The sequence below is a fragment of the Panthera onca genome, chromosome D1 (genome assembly GCF_046562875.1).
Source record: "Panthera onca isolate mPanOnc1 chromosome D1, mPanOnc1 haplotype 2, whole genome shotgun sequence".
NCBI lineage: Eukaryota > Metazoa > Chordata > Mammalia > Carnivora > Felidae > Panthera > Panthera onca.
Window position 1 is genome coordinate 94,209,084 of NC_138348.1, and position 11,882 is coordinate 94,220,965.

At 40.5% G+C, this 11,882-nt stretch overlaps 1 protein-coding gene across 1 annotated transcript; it reads left to right on the forward strand.

Moving 5' to 3' along the window:
- Positions 1–2,843: 2,843 nt before the first annotated feature.
- Positions 2,844–3,782, forward strand: LOC132662302 (putative olfactory receptor 10D4). The gene has a single exon (XM_060607782.3). The coding sequence runs from the start codon at positions 2,847–2,849 to the stop codon at positions 3,780–3,782; it is 936 nt and encodes a 311-aa protein (XP_060463765.3). The 5' UTR covers positions 2,844–2,846.
- The last annotated feature ends 8,100 nt before the right edge of the window (positions 3,783–11,882 follow it).

The following is an 11,882-nucleotide window of genomic DNA, read 5'->3' on the forward strand; positions in this document are numbered from 1 at the left end:
CAAGGGATACAGGAGTACAGATGCATAGGGGCACTTGTACCTCAATGTTTATAGCAGCACTCTCAACAATAGCCAAATTATGGAAAGAGCCTAAATGTCCATCAACTGATGAATGGATAAAGAAATTGTGGTTTATATACACAATGGAGTACTACGTGACCATGAGAAAGAATGAAATATGGCCCTTTGTAGCAATGTGGGTGGAAGTGGAGAGTGTTATGCTAAGTGAAGTAAGCCATACAGAGAAAGACAGATACCATATGTTTTCACTCTTATGTGGATCCTGAGAAACTTAACAGAAACCCATGGGGGAGGGGAAGGGAAAAAAAAAAAAAGATGTTAAAGTGGGAGAGAGCCAAAGCGTAAGAGACTCTTAAAAACTGAGAACAAACTGAGGGTTGATGGGGGGTGGGAGGGAGGGGAGGGTGGGTGATGGGTATTGAGGAGGGCACCTTTTGGGATGAGCACTGGGTGTTGTATGGAAACCAATTTGACAATAAATTTCAATAAATTAATTAATTAATTAATTAAAAAAAAAAATCTCATGAACCATGAGATTGTGACTTGAGCTGAAACCAAGAGTCGGACACTTAACTGACTGAGCCACCCAGGTGCCCCCAGTTCCTTTCAGAGTAAGCTCCATGAGTTGTTCTTGGATCTTCATTTTCTTCATGAAGATCCAAGACTTCATCAGAGTTTTATGAGGTTAAAATAAGACTCTTTGCCTCTCAGACTCTTAAGTATTTTGAGCAGAGGGGCTATGTCTAGCCACCCCTTCCCTGACCTTTCTGGATCTTCTGGCAAATAATTGATGCCCTTCCTGTCATAATTGGTATTTGTTGGAACAAATGAATCCATGTATGCACAAATAAGCAAATGAATGAGTGCATTTAACAAAGAATTTGATAAGCCATCCCCCGCCCCCCCCCAAAAAAATACTCTTAAGAACACAAGGAATTTAACTTGGAAGCTTAAACAGATGCCAAGTGATATAAGACAGATGCTTCCAGTAATAGCTGAACTTTTCTTGGCCTCTTACATTCTTCTTCCCCCTTTTTCCTGGCAATAAGCTTTTCCACTACCCTTTGGAGAACTGCCCAATTCCACTGTACCCTGTACCGTGACCACAGAGCTAGGCGTGTGACCCAACCAAGAAAATCAGACTTGAATCTGGAGCTGAGGCACGTGGAAGCAAAAGGCAGCTGAGGCTGAGTCATCTGGTGGCGGTGCCCCGTGACTGCTCCAAAATTCTTACTGCTGTGGGCCCCGGAGCTGCCCTAGTTCCCAACCTTCCATGAGCTACATTTTTTACTCATTTGTTTAATTCTCTGGGCTACCCCAGTTCATGTTGCATTCAATAAGTCAATCCTATCAGGCAGTACAGTAAAATAACAGAATTTGTGTATTAAAATAACACATACATATAAAAGAATGGTAAATACATAAATATGCATACAAAATATGTGATATTGGCACCAAATGAATTTAATTATTATTCCACTGAAGTATATTTTACAACAGAAATCATAAAAGATTTCCTCTTTAATCACTTTTCTTCCCTCCCCACCCCCTCTCTGTCATTTCTAAAGTCCAATTAGACCAAGTAATTAACTGCTCTCTTACTCAATAGGATCCCTGACTTGGGGGGCTAATACCCAAAGGAAGACAAAGGTATTTAAAATCTCCTGCATTTGGGAATGATCGCAGTTTCTGGAGTCAGAGAGGAAATTTCTGTGAGGGAGTTAAAGTGCATTTAGATTTGTGACATTCTTTTAAAAAGTGACTGAAAAGAGAAGAATTCAGGATAGCCACCTGCAGACTACAGAAAGATGGGAATTTAGCAGGGGAGGGCTCTTTCCTTCTGCTGGAGAAGGAAAGGGAAACAGCATTCAATAGAACCAGCCAGTTTTATTCCCTGTTTGCCATGTAAGTGCCCAAAGTTTGCCCTTCACTTCTCTTATTTTAGACCTCACTGTCTCCTTCCCTTCACAATCATCAAAAAAAAAAAATTTTTTTTAAGTGATTGATAGATAAAGATCTTAGGGAATAGCATTCATGAGTCGATCTATAATTTAAGGATATCACTGTATTGGAAAAGTTAAAACAAGTTGAAAAGATATAAGTTGTTTTTTTTTAAACATGGAAGTTGGAGAGGAACCTCTACTACCCCTGTGTCTTCTACTGCCATGAAACCAGGCTATTGCTTAGCTTGGGTCTGGTTAGATGAGATAGACTTTGGAGACTGAAATGGAGGCTACCAGTTGCTCGATTGCTCTAAAATCCAGAGGATGTGAACCCTGTTAAATATAATCTTTTGTTCATTAAGAGCTATCTCAGACCCTTCTTTTGGAGAGTTTCCCATTGTTGACCTTATACCTAGGGAGACCATGTAAGAAAGACTCTGTATCTTTTGTATGTATGGCTTATAAATGATTTTGGGGAGAGTTAATGTAACCATATTGTCTTAGATCAATGTAAGAACCTTGAATTGGACCTTGTTTGTCATAAAGACATTGAGCCTTCATGTTTGTCCTTTTAGAATCGCAAAGTAGCACCGGTATCAATGCAATTTAGTAGTGTGCATAAAGAATGGAAGATAGGAGACCGGTCATGTAAGGCTTCTTGGTGATATTGTAATAAGGGGCACCTTTAAATAGAAACTGCACTGCAGAGAGATGCCCAGTTTGGAGAGAAGCGAGCAGATGAAGACAATTCTAGCACTACTCTTCTGGACCATTGGGCTCCTTTTCCAGTTCACTGACTTAAACACAGCTCATTTACATACATATTAAATTTAACCACAGGTTTCTTTCCACAGACACCCAAGAGTTGATTCTTCCATAAAAATGAGAAATCACACAACGGTAACTGAATTCATCCTGCTTGGAATCCCGGAGACAGAGGGCCTAGAGACTGTCCTTTTTTTCCTGTTCTTGTCATTATATTTGTGTACTCTCTTGGGAAATGTGCTCATCCTCAAAGGTACCATCTCCTCCTCTCGGCTGCACACTCCTATGTATTTTTTCTTGGGAAATCTCTCCACGTTTGACCTGGGCTTCTCTTCAACCACGGTTCCCAAGATGCTGTTATACATGTCAGGGCAGAGTCAGGGTATCTCTTTTCAGGGCTGTGTGTCCCAGGTCTTCTTCTACCACTTCCTGGGCTGCACCGAGTGTTTCCTGTACACAGTGATGGCCTATGACCGCTTTGTTGCCATATGTTATCCTTTGAGATACATGGTCATCATGAACCGCAGGGTCTGCTCCATCTTGGCCACAGGGACCTGGACGGGTGGCTGTGTTCACGCCATTATTCTAACCTCCCTCACCTTCCAGTTGCCCTACTGTGACTCTAACCAGGTGGGCTACTACTTCTGTGATATACCTGCCGTCTTACCTCTGGCCTGTGGTGATATAGCTCTAGCCCAGAGGGTTGGTTTTACAAATGTTGGTCTTTTGTCTCTCGTTTGCTTTTTTCTCATCCTTGTTTCCTACACTCGCATTGGGATCTCCGTATCAAAAATTCGCTCAGCAGAGGGCAGGCAAAGAGCCTTCTCCACCTGCAGTGCCCACCTCACTGCAATTCTTTGTGCTTATGGACCGGTAATCATCATCTACCTACAGCCCAATCCCAGCGCCTTGCTTGGCGCAATAATTCAGATAGTGAACAATCTTGTTACCCCCACGCTGAACCCACTAATCTACAGCCTGAGGAATAAGGATGTAAAATCAGCCCTTTGGAATATATTTCACAAGAGAGGCTTCTCTGTGAAGAATAAATGAGAAAATCTAAAGCTTTGCTGGGCAAAGTTTGATTCTCCATTTCTTAGAACAGATTCTCATTTGCAGCTTCCAAGATATTGAAATTAAAGGTACTCTGAATTGACCTACCACTTAACCTCACTAGATTTTTAAATACATTGTATGTCTGTTTTCATGTTTCCTCTGTTTTATAATGAAAGATAATAAATAGAGCCACTTAGCAGACATTGAACTGATTCTTATGCTGCATGAATTCTCTCCCAACCACCATCCTTCCTAAAGCATTTCTTAGTTGTTTAAATCTCCGAAAGTTTCTTTCTCATAATATCAGTTAAAATCATGTTCATAAAAATCTAGGGGCACCTGGGTGGCTCAGTCAGTTGAGCTTCGGACTTCGGCTCAGGTCATGATCTCACGGTGTGTGGGTTCGAGCCCCGAGTCAGGCTCTGTGCTGACAGCTCCGAGCCTGGGAGCCTGCTTCTGATTCTGTGTCCCCCTCCCTCCCTGCCCCTCCCCCACTCACGCTCTCTCTTTCTCTCTCTCTCTCTCTCAAAAATAAACATTAAAAAAAATTTTAATTATATTCATAAAAATCTAGAGAGAAGGGAGAATGGAAAAAATTCAAGAAAGTCCAGATTAATGTAGAATATCAGAACTCAATACCCTTTCTTTTTGTAGAGTATAGCCTCCAATTATCTGCCAATCAACGCCAAAACTCACACTAAATTGGGTAATGTTTAAAGTAATATCTTTCTCATGTGTAGTCAAGTGTAGTTATAAGGTTTTTCTAGTGTACACATTCCTTCAGGATCTGGCCATTCTTCTTGCATTATTAGCTGTCTGGAAGATATGAACTTGAATCATTTATTAGCTCCTGAAAGAATCAACTTCAGTTTTGTAAAAGATAGTATAAAACAACCAACCCAATCAAGTTTAAATAGTTACTTCGTGTTTTCTCCAAAACAAGGAATACTGATTTATCTTTGTCTCTTATAGAAAGCCCGTGTTAGAATTTTCACTCAGATTTAGGTGGCAGTAATAAGTTTTCCTCTCTGTTGAAAAGAACATATTTCTTCTTTTCTCATAATAAGATCAATGTAACTTGTTTTGACACCTTTAATCTCTATGCTTTATCATGTTAAGGAAAAAACAGGTAAATTTTACTTATAGAATACGTTACTTAAGAATACGTTATTTATAGAATACGTTAATTAAAGAATACGGTAGTTACAAAATAGAAACAGTGTTCAATTTTGTAACTACCGTATTCTTTTCTTGATTTTGTTTTTTCTTTGTGTATTTTACATACCAGTTGTTTATGGCTTTTCTTGTAAGTCACCTTATATCCTTTTTGGAAGGAAGCAGAGAATAAATAATGCACTGAAACAGAAAGAGAGAAAGAGAGAAAGAAGGAAGAAAGAAAGAAAGAAAGAAAGAAAGAAAGAAAGAAGCAGGGAGGGAAGGAGGGAGAGAGGAAGGGAGGTAAGGGAGGGAGGGAGGGAGGGAGGGAGGGAGGGAGGGAGGAAGGAAGGGACAGAGGGAGGAAAGGGATGGAAGAAGAAAAAGAAAGCAAGCAGTATTTTAGGAGTAAAACAATATTTTTCATAATGCAATGATTCTTTTCTTCCTTTTCTTACCTACAGTTCCTGTCTATCAGCAGGTAATTGAAAATAAGTTCCCCAGATAGAAACTATAACCATCACACTGGGTGTGGAATGAGCTATTAGAAAATATTAAACAGGCTCCAGTGACAGATGCCAATCACCAATGCTTTGTGGTTTGCTGTATAGAAACCTCTAATGTGAGGTTGAAATTATACCTTACAAGCAATGAAGTAGTCACTCTGGCTAAAAATCCAAAGGACACTAATCCAGTTTCAAGCAAGGTTTGTTACACTGAAGGCATTTCCAGATGAGCAACAATTGATCTGAAATAATAAGCATGTCAAATGTTAAAGGATAAAATGTAAACAACGGCTCAATTTTCCTTTATCTTTTTAATGTAAATGTCTCCAAACTTAATAACTTCTATTATAGCAAGGTTGCTATCATCTTAAATATTCTGCTAACTGGGAAACACGAGAGCTACCCCCAACTCTTTAAGCCCTGCCCATGATGTCGTCAGCCTTCTTCATACCCATTCGCCTCTTTCTTTCTCCAGGCTTCAAGGATTCATACTCATTGCTTCCCATCTTCCCAAATGTAAACACCCTCACTTTCTTGGGTAAAATCCCCTTTTGGCAGGCAAGGGCTCAAATAGGCATATGTTTTACAATTTCCACCCTTATGCTCTTATTTTATTTTATTTTTTAAATGTTTATTTATTTTTGAGAGAGAGAGAGACAGAGAGAGAGCGGGAAAGGGTCAGAGAGAGAGGGAGACACAAAATCCGAAGCAGGCTCCAGGCTCTGAGCTGTCTGCACAGAGCCCCATGCAGAGCTCGAACTCATGGACCATGAGATCATGACTTGAGCCCAACTTGAACACTTAACCGACTGAGCCACTCAGGAGCCCCAATCCACTCTTATGCTCTTTAAACTCACACACACACACACACACACACACATTGTTTTAAGCACTTTATCACTTTTACTGGGAAGAAACACGTGACAATACTAAAAGATAATAAACACTTGTTTCTTTATAATGGCTGAGTTTTCCCATAATGTGTATTAACATTTAATTCCAGCCAGTCCTGAATCTCTTCTCTCTTCCAATTTGTTCACCTTGAAGGGCCAGGTTTATAGGCTAAGGGCCTGGTTTCAGAAGTTTCTTTGGCAGGACCAAAAGTAGAATCCAGCCCTTCTGATTTGCAGGTCAGCTTCTTACTGTCACAAATTTATAAATGCTAACCGAGAAATCTATAGGTGACCTTGATGCTTCAGAACCTTGGTTCATTTCCAGACAAGAAGTCGTCACCACAATAAAAATACTAAATAAAAATAATCTATCATTTTGTTGCAAGAGGACATCTCTATTGAATCTGAAATTTTATTTCTCCTAACACAAAGCGTAGAAAAGCTTTGGAACATGAAACAAATTATACTACAGGGGTGCCTGGGTGGCTCAGTTGGTTAAGCGTCTGAGTTGGGCTCTGGTCGCAATCTCACAGTTCATGGGTTTGAGCCCCACATCGGGCTCTGGGCTGACAGCTCAGAGCCTGGAGCCTGCTTCAGATTCTGTGTCCCCCTCTCTCTGCCCCTCCCCACTTGTACTCTCTCTCTCTCTCTCAAAAATAAGTTTTTTTTTTTTCTATTAAAAAAATAGAAGGATCTATCGGTGAATCCTTCCCCAGGATATGGCAACCTAATATTATAATAAACCTTCCAGTAAGATATTTCTCACAATTGAATATTAAGTCCACATTCACAGTGTGTGGGTTCCAGGCAACCCCCACAGGCTGACTGGCATTCTGACAGAGCTAACATGAAGATTTACTCCCTTTGCTTGTATTTCTCCGTCTACCCTCCTACTCCCTAGAACCACGAGCTTTTGTTTCGAGTAGCAACTGGGTTGAAGTTATATCATGTACTAGGTCCTGGGAATATTATTTTGCTTGGCATGTTACTATATGGCTAGGAATGTGCTTTTGTTTTTAATATTTCAAATACTGGGCTGGTCTTGTGAAAATGACAGATTTCCATGTGGGAAAATAGAAATTAATTGAGAGCCTCAGGGTAGGCCGATTCAAATTGGGAAGTATTAAAGGAGCCTCACCCCATTCCATCAGAACAGAGCCCGGAAATAAGCCACAGGAGGAGGAACCACGACCCCAAACCTTCGAATAAGATGGATATGAAACTGTGGAGGAAAGAATTTTGTACGCTTAATTCTTTGCATTTTAACACACAACAAAAGGGCGTTTCATATTTATATTTTCATTTCTTTCTGAAATTTTAATAAGAAGATTCATATTCAGAACCGATACTCGTATGCAGGTTAATTTTGTCGGCATTATATTATTTGGCACAGCGTGAACACTGTTATCAGTGCTCACTTTACAGCTTCTTCTGCTGAGCTATATTGAAAAACGTGGCTAGACATAATTTATGACGAGAGATAAATTAGAGAATGCATTGTTGGCCGACGGTGTAGCGTGTCCTTGATGTTAAATAAATTTATGTTCTGTTCTGAAGAGGCCAGCAGGAGAGTCCGCAGGAGGATCCAGGCAGATCCCTATAGGTTGCCAGGCAACGTAGGTGTCCTGCTTGCCCCCAGCAGAAGAGGGAGGGCAAACCAAGATGCCGTTTTTGCTAAGGTTTTAGAGGGAGAAAGACAGACTATTCTCTTGCGTTCACAATCTAGCTTTATTATTAATAAGACCAACATTTTGTTTTGACCCTCAAACGTATCCTTAGATTTACTCATCAATTGTAGCACTCAGACATGATGAAGTAGACAGAGGCTTGATTAGGCTCCCTCAATATATATATTATTAGATCATTCTCTCCTTAGGTTGTTGCAATACTTCATACAGCCCAAGCTGCTTATAGATGAATTCATGAATTTATGAAATATGGTTCAATAACTGTCTAAAATTCTAACCTCAGCCTCATATGTATAAAGAAGCATCATGCTTTCCAAGCGCCTGCGAAGCTAAGCTTTATACTGAGCGCAAGACAAAGAAAGTAATTCTTTATCAGGCATAGAGTCTTTTTTTAATATAATTTTTCTTAAGCTTGTTTCTTTTGAGAAAGAGAGAGAGACAGAGTGTGAGCAGGGGAGGGGCAGAGAGATAGGGGGACAGAGAATCTGAAACGGGCTCAGCAGAGATCCTGATGTGGGGCTTGAACTCACAAACCGTGAGATCATGACCTGCACTTAAGTTGGATGCTTAACCGACTGAGCCACCCAGGTGCCCTGATCATCAGAACCTCTTTAAGTGATTAGATAGTACACAAGAGAAATTAGCAGCTCCCCTGCCTCCCTTCCATCTTTTGAGTGATGGCCTTACAACATATACCCAAATCCCCAAGTCACAGAGAGCACACCTCTACTTTTTCATATTCTCACTAGGAATCGCCCACAAAGTTCCACTACTCAATTTCTTAACTATTTTCCCCCTAGTTATCATCCTCTCTCCTTCCTAATTACCACCACCTCTTTTCACACCCCCATCGCAGCCTGATGACCTCCCACATGGAATCCTGACCACCACGCTAACCTGAGTCCAGCCTCCTGTCCATGCTGATCCATATTCCCCTTTTAGAACTCTATCAGATCACATCATTCACAGACAGCGCTCCAGAGCCTGCCGTATGAAGTATAGACTTTATAGCACATCATGTGAGGCCCGTCCCAGCCTGACTGTCCCACAGAACTTTCTATTTGCATGACCATGTGTGGAACGGAGTTGTGGTTTTCTCGAACACATCATACTGTGGGTCCAGGAATGTTTGATGAACCACCACTAACCTCTTCAACCTAGACTTCTCTCAGACGGTTATCTCTTCCATGATGCCAACTTGGAGAAGCAGATTCCTCCTCTGTTCATGTAGATTGTATGCACTTTCACTGACAGGCTTCCTTCAGCAGCGTGCTTTAGCGATAGTGAGAAATACAGGCTTGAGTTGAATTCCCACACTTCCTGTGGGACACTAGGCTTATTACATTTTCTGGGCTTTAGTTTCTTCCCGTTCAGCTGTGAATAATGACACCCCCCTCATGTGGACATTGGCAAGATTAGATAACATTCTCAGCACCTATCATAATCCTGGCTCGTAGAACTAGCACAGTAATTTTTAATTAGTTTTTCGCCTTCCTTCTCCTTCTCACCTAAGTTGTAAGGTTCCTTGATGCAACTGTAAATCTGAGGCACCTAGCACAATGCTTTCACATATGGATACTCAGTAAATGTTCAGTAATGAAATATGTCATTAATAAATACACTTATAAACCAGAGTCAATTAACATTTATTAACTATGATATTCAAGGAATTAATTTGTGTGCTTCCAAAGATCCAAAGCAACTTAAAATTAGCCTCAGACAAACAAGAAAGAATACGAAAAATGATCCATCCGTGTTATATTATGCCACGCACAAACTAAATGGCTCTGACAGCCGCAGTCATCTTTAATTAAAACTGGTTTTACAAGCAATTTGTTATCTGTTTTCACCCCAGAATTAAGTGTTTTATTATTACCAAAGTCTATAATAAAGAACTACTTAATCAATCTTTTCATAGTAAGTCTAAGAAAAACATCTCAAAGGAAGATCAAAACCAAGTATATTTAAATTTTCATAGATTAGGAGAGATTGGTTTCTTTCCCATCAAAATAAGTAGAAACCGGGATATCTATCAAAATCTGGATCAGATGTTCTGTGAGAGACCTTCTGCTTTGTGGATCTTAAAAGTGACACTTCCCACCACCCCATGTTTTATTGGAGACAGTGTTCTTGTCTCTTCCATCAGCTTTGATACTCCCATGTAATAAATGAGATGACTTTAGAGGTAGGATTTAAGAAAAGCATCTTGTCCTTATGTGAAGATTTTTTAATTATTCTTAGAGAAGGGTCCATAGTTTTAATGAAACCAGATAAGCACAGAGATGAGATCAGTGCTGGAGTGGAGGCAGGAGCTAATAGACTGGGCTGACCTGGGCGGCAAAAGGAGGGGGAACGGGGAAGAATGCTATTTGTCGGTTCTATGAAGATTTATAAGATGAAAATGGATGGAAAAATGAATCCAAGACTATTCAGAGCTTCCCTTTTAGAAAAGTGCTAGTAAAGATTTCCTGAAATTATATTATATTATATTTTATATTATATTATATTATATTATATTATATTATATTATATTATATATTAAGCAAAACTTTTTTCATTGATATTCTTCTGTTGACTCTTCTCTAAAATGCAAACTCACTGGGTGCCTGGGTGGCTTAGTCAGTTCAGTGTCCCATTCTTGGTTTCAGCTCAGGTCTTGATTTCATGGGTTCGTGGGTTTGAGCCCCATGTGGAGCTCCAAGCTAACAGCAGAGAGCCTGTTTGGGATTCCCTCTCTCTCTGTCTCTCTCTGCCCCTCCTCTGCTCACTCTCTCTCTCTCAAAAGAAAATGAACTTAGAATATATATATATATTAAAATATATAAATAAATGAATAAAGGAATGAATGAATAAATAAATAAATAAAATGCAAACTCTCACAGTGAAGTTTGAGTTTATCCTAGTGGGCATCATTAAGGGCTGGCAAGTGTATTTTGTTATCCTGCTCCTATCATTTTCATTATGTATCCCCTCGGAAAATGTTATATTCTGAGTTATTGTTTGCTCCTTTCGACTTCACACCGCCCTCTTTCCTTGGCCTTGAAAAATGTCTCTAGTGTTTGACATGTTTATTTTCTTTTTCTTTTTTTTTTTTAACATTTATTCATTTTTGAGACACAGAACATGAGCGGGGAAGGGATAGAGAGAGGGAGACATAGAATCCCAAGCAGGCTTCAGGCTCCGAGCTGTCGGCACAGAGCCTGGCCCGGGGCTTGAACTCATGAACTGCGAGATCCTGACCTGAACCAAAGTCGGACACTCAACCGACTGAGCCACCCAGGCACCCCGACATGAGTTTGTTTTCAAACGATTGGCTTGCCTTTTGAGCAGAGACAGGTCATCCGTTTCAGAGGTTCTGTGGCCTAATCTTTCTCTTCTTGGGTACGGAGACTTTCCTGTCCCCAGTGATGCAGTGCCATCAACTACAATGTATAATCACCATGCGGCACGAGCTGTATATACTACCTGTCACAGGGACCTGGGTGGAAGGCTGGTTACGCGTAAATCTCCTCACTCTTCACCCTACAGTTAACCTAATCCAGTGCCAAACAGGTGGGCTACCATTGCCAGAACATTCCGAAAGTTAAACTGGGACCCATGCAAACAAGCCTAGAGGGTAGGCTTTCCTAATGTTGGTCTTTCCCCCCCCCCTCCTGTTTCCATTATTCTTATATTTGCAGTGGAATTGTAATACCAAAAATTATCTCAGCAAAGAAGCCTTCTCAGCCCGCATCGCCCACCAAACCGCAATTCTTTGTGGCTGTGGACAAAAGCCCAGAACCAGAGCCCTCCTTTATTCCGTGATTTGGCCTGAATTTGTGTGACCATCCTGTTGAGCTCCCTGATCTCTAGCCT

What these genes read in the sequence shown, in the direction of transcription:
- LOC132662302 (XM_060607782.3), top strand. Translation starts at nt 2,847, where the DNA reads ATGAGAAATCACACAACGGTAACTGAATTCATCCTGCTTGGAATCCCG.